Below are 13,173 nucleotides of genomic sequence, written 5' to 3'. Positions count from 1 at the left end.
GCGTTTGTTGCACATAAATTCTCGGTGATTTACAAGTTGGGCTGTGGTGGCGTTTGGTGTACTTGTCCCTTGTGAGGGGATCGTTGTGAAGTTTCTTATGCTGGTTCTTGTCTGTGTGCCTCATAGAGTTTCTGCGCGGTTATCTTGGTGACTGGCATGAGTCGCTACGATAACCGCACATGATTCTGTAAGTAGGTTGGTCTGCGTGTGTAGTTTCTTTTCGTGGCGTTTTCTGTTAGTGACCGTATTTAGACGTATTGCGCTTACGACCCAGTCTTCTCCTGTATCTTCCTTTTTTTTGATCTAGTATTTCTCATGTCTACATCTTCTAATTCTTTTTCTGAGACAGTTGTCAGCGTATTCTAGTATCTTACTATGTCGCAATTTCGTAATATTAATTGTTATTTTGGAAGAAATTGAGTCTGAATTTGAGATTTTACAGCTACCATGACGAAAGTCAACGCAGTTGGAATCGATCTCGGCACCACGTACTCGTGCGTGGGTGTATTCATGCACGGAAAAGTGGAAATTATTGCCAACGATCAAGGTTGGTTTGTGTGAGCACTCCGTAGCTCCATATTCTTTGGATAATTCGCGCTGGGATGAAATTTTTTTACTAAAATATGCTATTTTTAGGAAACCGCACTACGCCTTCATATGTCGCATTTACCGATACTGAGCGTCTCATTGGAGATGCCGCTAAGAACCAAGTAGCGATGAACCCACACAACACTGTATTCGGTACGTATTTTTAATTTTTATTTTTTTTTCTTCCTATGACTTTTGTCTGAATTCCTCAGCATATCATTTCTAATACAGATGCGAAACGACTCATTGGACGCAAGTTCGATGATCCGGCTGTGCAGTCTGACATGAAGCACTGGCCATTCAAAGTAATCTCAGCTGAGGGATCCAAACCCAAAGTGCAGGTCGAATACAAGGGAGAAACGAAGGTGTTCACTCCTGAGGAGATCTCATCTATGGTCCTCACAAAGATGAAGGATACTGCCGAGGCATTCTTGGGAACCACGGTCAAAGTCAGTCAGCTAATGTTGATTTTCGTAGCTCGAAGTATTGCTAGGTTTATTCCTGTAGCTTAGTCTTTCTCTGAAATGCCAAACTTCAGAATCTAATCGCATTCGAAAGATGATAGGTTAGATCTTAAGGTAACCATTTCAGGATGCCGTGATCACTGTTCCTGCCTATTTCAACGACTCGCAGCGTCAAGCCACCAAGGATGCAGGAGCAATCTCAGGATTGAATGTTCTTCGAATTATTAACGAGCCCACTGCTGCCGCTATCGCCTACGGTCTCGACAAGAAGGGTACCGGAGAGCGAAACGTGCTCATCTTCGATCTTGGAGGTGGAACCTTCGATGTGTCCATTCTAACCATCGAGGACGGAATCTTCGAAGTGAAATCCACCGCCGGTGACACCCATCTTGGAGGAGAAGATTTCGATAACCGTATGGTTAACCATTTCGTAGCCGAGTTCAAGCGCAAGCACAAGAAAGACCTCAATACTAACCCTCGTGCTTTGCGTCGTCTCCGCACCGCTTGCGAACGTGCCAAGCGTACTCTCTCATCTTCGTCTCAAGCTTCTATTGAAATTGACTCACTGTTCGAGGGTATCGACTTCTATACTAACATTACTCGTGCCCGCTTCGAAGAGCTGTGCGCTGATTTATTCCGCTCCACCATGGATCCTGTTGAAAAGTCTCTGAGAGACGCCAAGATGGACAAGAGCCAGATCCACGATATCGTTCTTGTGGGAGGTTCCACCCGTATCCCCAAAGTCCAGAAACTTCTGTCTGATCTGTTCTCTGGAAAGGAACTGAATAAATCCATTAATCCTGATGAGGCAGTGGCATATGGTGCTGCTGTCCAAGCGGCCATCCTTTCTGGTGACAAGTCCGAAGCGGTGCAGGATCTTCTACTTCTCGATGTTGCTCCTCTGTCACTTGGTATCGAAACAGCTGGTGGCGTAATGACGGCTCTGATCAAGAGGAACACCACCATTCCCACCAAGACCAGTCAGACATTCACCACCTACTCCGACAATCAACCTGGTGTCCTTATCCAAGTCTTCGAGGGAGAGCGTGCAATGACAAAAGATAACAACCTTCTCGGAAAGTTCGAGTTGTCCGGAATTCCGCCGGCCCCTCGTGGAGTTCCACAGATCGAGGTATGGATGATTTAATGTGTCCAGGTAAAGACAAAACGTTATAAAGCGAATCTGAATAACTATTTGTTTAGGTTACTTTCGATATTGATGCCAATGGCATCCTTAATGTCTCTGCACAAGACAAATCTACTGGAAAACAGAATAAGATTACCATCACCAACGACAAAGGTCGTCTGTCCAAGGTATTCAGTTAAAGGAAGTAGTATCACTGCTATTGAAATGTTGTAGCGATCTTGGTGTTTACTAAATTGCAACTTGCAGGATGAAATTGAACGGATGGTCAACGAAGCTGAGAGGTACAAGAAAGAAGATGAGGCTCAGAAAGATCGCATTGGCGCAAAGAACTCGCTTGAAAGCTATGCGTTCAACATGAAGCAGACTCTCGATGATGAAAAGGTTGGCAATTTTTTAGCTTCGCGTTTGTAAAGGTTACTCGTTTGATCAATTTATATTAAACTGGTTGTGTTTTAGCTGAAAGACAAGATCTCGGCTGATGACCGCAAAAAGATCGAAGAGAAATGTGATGAGGTCATCAGATGGCTCGATAGCAATCAGACAGCTGAAAAGGACGAGTTCGAGCACCAACAGAAGGAACTTGAATCTGTTTGCAACCCTATCATCACGAAGATGTACCAAGCAGCGGGTGGTGCTCCAGGTGGAATGCCAGGAAACATGCCTGGTGGTGGTGCTTCTAACGCTGGTGGACCAACCATCGAAGAAGTCGACTAAAATGTTGTCGTTGATCTCTGTAATAACCACGAGTCGAAGATCTGGGTTGGGCTCGCTGAAGCTCTGTATTTTTAGTTTTGTAAGATATTTAAACTAATAAATATCTTTGTTGTATGTTGGAGTGTTATGACATACTAGCAAAGTTAATTGTAGCGTTTCATCACATATTTTTGAAACTTGCAATAGTGAACAGACCAAGTAACTTCAAAAATAAGAGTTATTACGCTGGTTTGCGAATACGTGTTTAGCCTGAGCTTGCGGTGACTAACTAAACTAAACTAAACTGACTAAACTCTATCTATTAATATTAAATGGAGGTATTAATTGATATTACTTTATAATTAAAATGTTAGTTGATTCCTATTAATTAACCTTAATGGTGATTTGGGATAGTACTGGGACTGTAAGCGGCGTAGGGCAAGTTAGTTGCTGCTGTCCACGTTTCGATGTGTTCTGGAATAACATCTTTTACAAGAGTGGTCTGAGTGATAACAATGATGTAAAGTTGGCGTTAGTGGAGCTGAAGCAGTGGACGTCTAGTCCTATATTGTTTCAGTTACCCAACATGCTTGCAATAGCTGTGGTTTTCATTAAACTTGGTTTCTGAATGTAACTAAGATGTCAGGTAGTGAGAGCCTGCTTCGGAATTCACTAAGGTTGTATGCAGGAGGAAAATGCTGTAACATTTTACCCGCGAATGTATGATCTGGCGTCCAAGTTAATCTCACTAAAGCTTCGTGAGTAGAGTTAAAGCTTCGTGAACATAACTACAAAAAAGAAGCATAATTGTGAATTGAGTCAACACACTTTCGAAACACATTTGACATTTTTGCAGTTGAGCGCCCCAATCTGTTGCCACAAAACTAGAAATAGAAATATCGAGGTGACGGTTAATGAAAAAGTGGTATAGATAAGTACACAGGAAGTTTCTGAGCTAGCCAAACAGACCTCTACACTTGCTGTCGCTACCTTTACGGGAAGAAACGTCTCGAAATAGCCTTTAAAATAACAAAGCTATAATAAGCTTGAAGAATTTTCATTTATTAAAAACAAAACAAAAGTTCTCGAAAAAGTTACATGTATGAAATAATGACACCGAAACTATTCTCCGTTAATGTATCGTTCTGTGCACTCTGGATGTTCATAGTTGAGAATGTACAATCTGAATAGAAACTGGTCACATTTATAGCAAAATATGAAAAATCCCTAAAGCAACCTAACCTGATATGACCAAGCATAGTATCAGCTACTAATGGCATATACCTTGCATCATCCAAAAGTTCTACGAAAAATTCGAAAAACTGTGCTTTCTGTGCGTAGTCTGGCAAATGAATCTCAATGTTTAACTGGAAAAGGTGATAACTTGCTTGTTTTTAGTATTTCTTATTAATTTTTAGTTTATTCTTTACTCTACGCAACTCACCTGACACAATACAACGTTCGTCCTTTCAATATCACCACCTTTCAATAGGAATGGGAAGACGTCGTATTCTCCGCCCTCAATGTCGATCATCAGCTGATCAATTATCTGTGAGAAGAAAATTGGTGAAACTGTGAGTGCTTTTCAAACGACAAAGAAGTCAGCATAACAGTTAATTACTACCATTGTTCGGGTGATTTTTATTATGTGATCTAGCAATGAACAGTGTTTTTTGACGCACGTGATTTTAGATTCTTCGCTTAAATCTTGACAGATCAGAACGTCCGGAATTATAATTTGGAGTAAATTCTAGCAATCACACGACTGTCTCCTACTTGTTCTTGTAGTAATATGATCTTTACGTTAGGTACTGGGAGGGTTGCACACTATTTAATCCCATCTGAATTATCCATCTCTGTTATCTATTCAGGAACCATTCAGAGCAAGAGGACATTCGTTAAACTTCGGACATACCATTTCTTTGACGAATGATCTCAAATTCTTCTTCAAGTATAATTATGCTAGATTGAACAATTACAGACAGAATGAAATGAAGGTCATTTTAGAAAATACTTACATACATAATCTCAGATGTTTGTTTTGTTCTTCGTTTGCCTTTCCCAAGAAATGTCCACAATGCTAGCGAGGAATTAAGCACCATACCTGTTTTCCGATGAAACTTCGTAGAAAGGTTGCAATGTCGACATGATTGACTTCACGGATGCGATAGTTGGCAGCTAAAGATTTCGTTTCGGGAAAAAGAATGAATTAAGAATACCAGAAGGTAGGACTCGTAATTTTAGGTTTATATTTAGATAGATTTAAACGGTTCCAAGCAGACGCGTACTGTCTGGTTCCAGTACTGACGCTTCTGACGTGCCGTTCTTCCCGCCAACTGCTATATGATAGAAGACGCCGATCTGAAGAAGGTTTTGTTGTTTATTTATTTCTACAGTTCTTTTTTTAGCGGCAATCACGGTCTTGTTGAAAAACAAAAGCTTTCTTTCTGTTACGATCATCCAAAGACTGTTACACGGTTGATTTGTATCCGACACTTTCATACTACCATAATAGAATTGGAGTTTAGCTACCAAGAGATTTCTGCGCAGTTTGGTCGAAAATCCACAGTTACAATCCTGCGCACAATGGAAAAAAGATAAAGGATAAAGTGTCTGCGTTAACCAATCCGCTTGTGGTGCGCCACCACGTTCACTTCAGTTCAGAATCGTTTGAGGTTCACGAATGTGTAACTGGCCTATACATTGACTTGCGGAGGCTCTTACTTACTCCTTTTTAACCGGTACCGCTTCAAATGCGATGATGTGAACAGCTCACTTCCTCGTACATCTCTTGATTGGGTTCCTTTATCGGGTCAGCGCCGTAAAAGGCACACATAGGCATGTCTTTCTTCATCTTCGTCTCCACTTGAATGTCTCGGCCAACTCCTAGTGAAATTATTGAGCACGCATATTCATCCAAAATTGCCTGAAGTACGTTTTATTTCTCCTATGAACAGTTGACTTATAAAAAGACACAAAGGATATGATGTTCTCCCTACCTCTTCGTTCGGCATCACATGCACTTTTATTTCGTCGCGATTGCTGTATCCTCGAATCCGTAAGTACCGCCTCTCTGTGCACTGATTGATGATCATGGCGATTCTGCTCCATAGCTAGGAGTAAAAATGGTAGTGAAGACTAGAAGTTGAATCATCGCGATCTACAGTATTGAATGGTGGTGACAAGGGTCGTCACTCGATACTAACCGCTAAACCGCTTATTTTACTACCACTACTACCATAGAAGTGAACCCGACAAAAGTTAGGCAGTTAAGACAAAAGGCACCGTAATCCTGTCATGTTTATACGCGCTGAGTAATGTAAGCTTACCATTCTAGAAGTCCAACACTCCGAAGTTTATTACCGTCATTCGCAAGCATAAGGCGCGAGATATATCGCTACGTTTGTGTCTCTGTACACATCACACAGACACAACATCAAAATACTATTTGCAGAATCCGGCTTTCATCCGTTCCTCACTTACAGGAATTACTCAGGTGAGTTGTTTTCATAGGTGTGTGTTTGTTTGTTTGTTTGTTTTGTTTAAAAAGTGTTAGAAAAAAACAGAACATTTTCGACATAATTCGTTTTTCGCATTTAATGGGCAATAAAATTTCTAGAGTTGAAATTGAGTAATGTGAAGCTACTGGTGCGTGTGTGGACTGCGATGCCGAACGTTTGTAATCTTGACCTTTTATATCTCTCCTTTGGGTGTGTTACAGTAACAAGCTCAAACGCAGCTACCGTGTTATCGTTAAAAACAGCATACCATGAATCTAACTTAGTGAAGAAATCTCCGAGAAAAGCTAGAGGTGGTGAGATGGATCCGGCGTGGTTCCGCTCATCTCTGCCTAAACGTAATGACGGCGTGGGAACCGCTTTTGTTCCTACGAGATACATTAGAATCCCTCTCTATGTTTACGTCCCGTTTCCTCTTAGCAGCCTATTCGTTAGTTTCACTTGAACAGGCATTTGAGAAGACATCACTGTCGTTCGACCGCTTGCACGTGAATGCGACGACAGAGAGGTGGCGCGTAGCAACTGAAATCGTTAAAAAAGCGGCGTCTTCGATGCCGTTTTTTACGACGATTAGGGAGAAATGAACCACCCCGCATCCACAATCTACGACCCTACTTCTAGCTTTTCAAGCGGATTCTCTCGGATTCCTGGTATGCTGTCTTCAAGCTACTCACCTTTTCCACATCCAAAGTTTCCGTTCGTGTTCGCAAGCACTCTGCATTCCTTTCGAACATCTTAGATGCGTCCTGTGAAGACAAACAATTCAACATTCTGCTATGAAATATCTTGTGAAAATATTTTCTTCCTTTCCCGTGATGCAAGCTACATAAACGAGGATCTCCACTTCTATCGTCATGCGTAGACGTTCATGTTTTCCGATCATAGTACTTACAAGAAGTCTATTTTAATTACTTTTCTTTTACACAACATATTTCAGTTTATTTATTTGATACATTTTAGTGTTCAGGTCATCCTATGATTGTTATGTAATAGAAATTCTTACTAATGTATCAGTTATTAGAATATATAAGTTGTGGGAACTTATAATGGTTGCAACACCACCTGGGGTAAAGGAATAACGTACCCCTCTGTTCGAAGAACTTGAAACGACTACATAGATGATCGCCATGATGTACACCAAATATGGTGGACAGTATGATGACGTATATATCGATTCGGTTGATTTGTTGAAGTCGCCTGGGTCGTGTGTTGCGACGTGCACATGTTCTGCTGATGATTCTGCAAAACGTTTACTCCCAAGTTTGAGTTTGGAGGCGCTTTAAAAGAGAAAATAACATCTAGGATTTTGACTATGAGAATCAGTTGTGCCAGTGCTATTATTGCCAAAGAAATAGAAAAAATATTGTTTAGTTTTCCGTTCAACCATCGCGGTAGTTTTTTGAATAGTGGATTATGACAACCAGTTATATCATGTTGAGAAGTTTGCAGGAACACTATGTGTAAATGTGTGTGACAACATGAAGGATAGTTCTTATGTGCTGGCAATCGCGAATCGAATTATGAAGAAAACTATGTCTCGTTGTAGTTGTATTAATGTGATGTACTCCCATTTCTGTAGCTGTTGAAAAGATGAAGGATAAAGTGTCCGGCGTTAATCAGTCGTTAATTGGGATGCGCCGTCACGTTCAATTCAATTCAGAATCGTTTGAGGTTCACGAACGTGTAACTGGCCTATGCCATGACTTGCGGTGGCTAGCCAATGTGTCAAGTCAGTGTTTTTATCCTCCCAAATAAATCTGGTACTAATTTATCGACCCCGGAGGGATGAAAGGCTTGGTGAGCACTAGGGCGGATTCGAACCTCCGATCGATCGTGCAGGCAGCGGAACCTCTAGCCGCTACACTACACCCACCTTCTGTAGCTATTATACAGACAAAATGACCTACGGAGACGGATTAGGATGATTTCAAGAGTTTTTTTTTTCAAAAACTGAATGATATAAGATGTTCTTTTTGAAGAAAAAAACACGAGCGGAAAAACCAACATTCTTGAGATCCATGTGGACAGATTCACTATGCCGAAGATAATTCTTGCGCGCTAATTCCTAGGAGTTCATAAGTCGTGCCAATAATGTTCTTTTTTATGTAGTGAAATGTTCACAAAATTACAGAACCAATATTCCGTATTGCGAATCTTGATATGAATCGAGCGCACTGTCTTAGTCGTAGAACCAGGAAAGCGGCGCACATTGTAGGTGGAGGCAGGATCATGCTTGCTATTATATAGGAATAAAAGAATGGGTGGGGATCGTAAGAAGGTGGAGGTGTGTAGAGTGGGGCAGTAGGTAAGTTGTGCACAGCATGATGGTCAGGACAAAATGAAATAAATTCTAGATGTAGGGTGGTAACGTGGCAGCGGAAGTCTTGCGTATTTCCTTGTTATGCCGCTGAATGAAGATTAAATGTTGAGTCGGTTTAAATTATTTCAGGAGTCGTAGGAAATTAGAGTGCACTCTCCTTAGTTTCTATTTTCAGACGCCAGCATTGTTGAAGAAGTTTATGATTTATAGGGGATGGAAGAACAATATGTAAATCCACGTTAATCGCATATCTGCGAAATAAATCGTAGAATTCTTTGATAAAGAATTGTGGAAAACGTTGAACATGAGTGACAATCACTAGAGAAGAAAGGATACAACGGCGACAAAATAATGCATTAGAGATGATTTGTTGCACTTTGAGTTGTCTACAAATTCACTTCTCGATGGAAGATTTCCCAAGGAATAAAAATTTTAAAAATATCGATGAAGAGCGATCTCACCTAGAATCTTTTTTTCCTTCAAAGGAGGACGAAATTTTAAGAACAGGAGATTGAAATTCTACCAGTAAGACACAAGCAAAGTTGACAAAAGGTCGTGGATAAAGACGGGAAGCACATAACCGACTAGGGATAAAATTAAGTGTAAGTAAGGTTTTTTTTTTTGCTGCCGCTGAAATAATTGATTACTTGTGGGTATCTCTAATATTACAAAAGGTGCTGCCGTCCAGCACATTGCCAAAGCCTACAACCTGAAAGGTCTATTGCCTTGAACACTGTCGGATGAACTCCAACAAACCGTCCTTTCTAGGCTTCTTCAATATCTCTGTGTGCCATTTGCTACACCACCACCACGCATCACAGACCGGCTCGTCATCACTAGCGGAGACTACACTTTGGATTGTAAGTGCGCATGCACCTATGAAAACCGCTGAGGACAACAATAAGGACTTCTCTTATGATGATGTGAATGCGTTGATGTCTGAAATACCCACCGATGACATGAGTCAATCACTACTGCAGTTCGAACATCAGCCGGATGTACAACACCGCTTGAGGTGGTAACTAGATTCAGACAAGGTGCAGTGGCGGTATACTTCCTGTTCAACTTCACCATCGATGACATCATGCGAGGATCAGTCGATCAGTATGCTCTAGTCGTCATCTTAGCACCTTCTGCCCCTTGACCGACTATGAGTTATTACGCCGACGGTGGAAAGCAGTGCGAAGCTTTTGCATGTTGTCATTGTTGTATGGTGCTGCGTATGTGGATCTCGCCGAAACCTCCAGCGAAATCAAGATGGACGATCAGCCGATTGAACTCCCTAAGGCCACCTTTATATTCATCTCTTTAACGAAATGTATGTGGTTGACTCCAATCGCCAACCAAGTCAGTCTGCGTGTCTACATTTCCGCAATTCGCTCCATCATAATGTACGGATCGGGGACATGAGCAGCACTGTTTACGGTGATGAAAATGCTTGATCGCACGGAAAGGTGGCGGATGACATGTGAAAGGTATCAACATCTTGCACCGCCGTCAAAAGTTGGCGTAGAGAATCGCCTCTTGTACACATTTTGAGGAGACCAGCAGAGCACCTTGTTAAACGTGTTTTGAGGACGAAGTTGGTTTCAAGCTTGAAAAATCCACTTGATCGAAAACAAGGGTTCTGAACTGAGGTGGTAAAAGAAGAACTGAGGACACTCAGCATCGATAGGCAGTTTATACGAGACGTCAGGTTTTCCAGAATATGCAACATAGACGAATGGATTGATTCTGTGCAAGCTTCTGCTGAAGATCGAGAAAGTTGGGCTTGATTATCCTCAAGGACGACATACCTCTGCGAAGATGCGGGCAGTCAATTGATGATATCAGCTCGTCGATAAAGTAAGGTAAGTCATGGGACAGGTCGGAGATCTCGCTGAGTCAATTTTCTCAAAAGAATTAGAAACTTGAAACTACACCTAAACGAAGGTTTCAACACGAATTGAACAAAAAAAAATATTGCTTAAAAAGCTGAGGTTCTGTGCTTTTTCTTAGGTGAAGAAGATCGTAAATGACTTCAAGAGAAGAGTATCTTGAGAAATATTTTTAGAAGTATTCGATACATTAAGGTTTGCCTTGTAAAGTAGTCGCATTGCTATTTTTTCTAAAATCTTAATTTGTTTTTGGAATTTGGGTGGGTAGTTGTAAATTTTCTTTTTTCTTCCTTGGATTTTCTCCATCTGGATTTTGAGAGAATCAGGCGGTCAAGAAAAGAAGTACTTAAGCATCTAAATCTTCATTTTTTGGGTTTCAGTTACAACTTTTTGCCTCTTTTGCAGAGCGCTGAATGCAGCCTAGCGGGACGTGGAACCTGTGTTCCACTGTTACATTGACAAAACAAGATTTGTTCTTTTCCTTTTTTTTTTGTCATTCCTTTGCAATTTGAACAACTTACTCTTCTCTTTGTTGTTCTGCTATGTTCTTAATTCGGTCCTTAGAGATATTTTAAAGGTTTAAGAGGCGGAAATATTTCAACCCAAATATGATAGGTGATAATATTAAGTGGGCTATGTCCGAGTAGGTCATTTCGAATCACCATGGTTGACGCTGGCACAGTTAAATGCTGCATGCCACAAAATTAAAGGCGTCTCTTCACGATTAAATAGGGTTAGCGATGTAATTCACAAATATGAGTGCGGTAATACTTAATTCCCCCTAACTGTCGAGAAAAACGAGTCCTCCTACGAGTTACCTTAGAACGTGCCACATCTACGAGAGAAGGCAGCAGACGCCTCCTCTCCCAGCAAGTAGGAGAGATAGGGTCAGCAACCGTTGATTGTCCGCTCGCAGATGTGGAACGTTATTAGGCTACATTGTAGGAAGACATTGTGACACTGGTGGGGCAAGGCCCTTTCCCACACTTTTTTTAAGACATTGGGTGTTAATTGAACGTGATTGCGCTCATACTCATGCTACAACTATATTCCTAACTCTATCTATTCGTGAAGAGGTTCCTACACTCTCCATTTCAGCAGATATAACTACCGGGAACCGCTAGTGGTTCACGATAAGGAATACGACTGCTTTGCATTGCTCCTACTCTGTGACTTGTGGGATAACAAACAAACAAACAAAAAAGAGTTTAAAAATCAAGGAAATTACTGTGTTTCTTCCTTGCAAATTTCAGAACTCTCACCAAAATTCAAAAGTATTGCTATCTAGTTGCTTGGATAGGAAGCTCTTGTAATTTAAACAGCAAAAATCCTTAAAAGAATAGACGATAGGCTTACGGACTCGGAATGTTAGTGCGTATGGAATTAATGATTATTTTTTGGAAACGAAAAAAAAAGACTGAGAAGAAAAAGACGAGAAAAACGAAATGAACACTGGGGCAACTCTCGTTTGCGTCCATCAAATAGCATGGAGAAAAATATTATGGCTTATTTACTGCTTGCGGAGGAGGAATATATAGTATCGATTCTGCATGATTAAAACAATTAAGCAGCCAGGAACAGTGTAAAGCTTCGTTTCCGCCTATTTTGCAGGAATATATGTTGGATTCGTCTTTTACTACAGTGTACAGCAATTCAGCAGAAAACACTTTCAGAATGAACGATAGAAACTTTTCTCCTTTTTTGCTTGATTTTTTCCCTAAAAATTGGGAACATTTGGCTGCAACGGAGCTTAGTGTTGTTGATGCTTTTGACCTCCATAATCTAATTAATTCCGGAATATAATTTTGAAAACTGCGTTTCTCACTTAAAAACACAGATCTTTGATAAAATATATACCTTTTTTATTTAAGACGACTTCAGTAACTTGTAGAGACATCGAGGAAATGATGAGATAGATATTTCTAATTTGTACCTGAAGATAGTGTGTGTTAAGATTGTTGCTGACATCTTTAGAAATATCATTTATGCAATGTGTTATAACTTTACATAGATTCTGACACTTAAAGGGAAGAATTGGTGGGAGATGAGGATCAATGTCGTCGGCGAAAGGTCCGTTTATCTAAGTACATCTCAAGTGCGCATATCTGATGATAGAGAGAACCATTTCAAGAGGAAGTATCCAAAAGACTTTGGTAAATCATTTCCTTAGACATAAACTAGACATGTAGGTTTAGGAAAACATGCTTGTTTTTTGTTTTTGTTGTTGTGCACGTATATGCAATTCCTTGCTTTGAATTTTGCGGGATTTTACACAGGCCTTTTTTTTTTAAATTCGGTGTACATATGTGTGGGACTGCGTAGCACACGAATATCGAAAAGCGGCAAAAATTTTGGGACCGAGGATTTCGCTCCAGTCAGATCACAATTGATTAGTAATGTTTGAGGTGATGTACGTGTGTATATTTGCAAAAAAAAAAAGGTTTCAAGGGAAGTCAGCGCTTTGTTTCTTTACGTGTATGTTTATTTCTCTGGATGTGTTACAATTTCCGCGCACACAGAATTTATTTTCCTAAAAAGCGGAGATGAAATTCCCATATAATGTTGG

The 13,173-nt window shown here is 40.6% G+C and overlaps 3 protein-coding genes across 4 annotated transcripts; 2 read left to right on the top strand and 1 right to left on the bottom strand.

Annotated features, from left to right (window-relative positions):
- Positions 1-447: 447 nt before the first annotated feature.
- RB195_003242 (uncharacterized protein) lies at positions 448-2,913 on the top strand (the record flags this gene model as incomplete). Its single annotated transcript, XM_013438285.2, has 7 exons — positions 448-547; positions 637-741; positions 820-1,037; positions 1,180-2,184; positions 2,256-2,366; positions 2,446-2,580; positions 2,656-2,913. 7 exons carry the CDS (start codon positions 448-450, stop codon positions 2,911-2,913), a joined length of 1,932 nt encoding a protein of 643 aa, XP_013293739.1.
- A 1,101-nt stretch (positions 2,914-4,014) lies between these two features.
- On the bottom strand, positions 4,015-7,180 carry RB195_003241 (uncharacterized protein; the record flags this gene model as incomplete). 2 transcript variants are annotated; one of them, XM_013438284.2, is made up of 8 exons in its annotated part: positions 4,015-4,075; positions 4,135-4,259; positions 4,337-4,441; positions 4,997-5,070; positions 5,181-5,253; positions 5,669-5,818; positions 5,892-6,005; positions 7,085-7,180. In XM_013438284.2, 8 exons carry the CDS (start codon positions 7,178-7,180, stop codon positions 4,015-4,017), a joined length of 798 nt encoding a protein of 265 aa, XP_013293738.2. The 2 variants fall into 2 exon arrangements, with proteins under 2 accessions (XP_013293738.2, XP_064056696.1); XM_064200815.1 differs by lacking the exons at positions 4,997-5,070; positions 5,181-5,253; positions 5,669-5,818; positions 5,892-6,005; positions 7,085-7,180 and having other exon boundaries at positions 4,337-4,426.
- Positions 5,236-9,874, top strand: RB195_003240 (uncharacterized protein; the record flags this gene model as incomplete). The annotated part of the gene is made up of 5 exons (XM_064200814.1): positions 5,236-5,262; positions 6,347-6,388; positions 7,860-7,870; positions 9,499-9,590; positions 9,711-9,874. 5 exons carry the CDS (start codon positions 5,236-5,238, stop codon positions 9,872-9,874), a joined length of 336 nt encoding a protein of 111 aa, XP_064056695.1.
- Positions 9,875-13,173: the final 3,299 nt, after the last annotated feature.

Source organism: Necator americanus, chromosome IV, assembly GCF_031761385.1.
Source record: "Necator americanus strain Aroian chromosome IV, whole genome shotgun sequence".
NCBI lineage: Eukaryota > Metazoa > Nematoda > Chromadorea > Rhabditida > Ancylostomatidae > Necator > Necator americanus.
The sequence above is the reverse complement of the archived record's forward strand: the minus strand, read 5'-3'. Positions and strand labels throughout refer to the sequence as shown.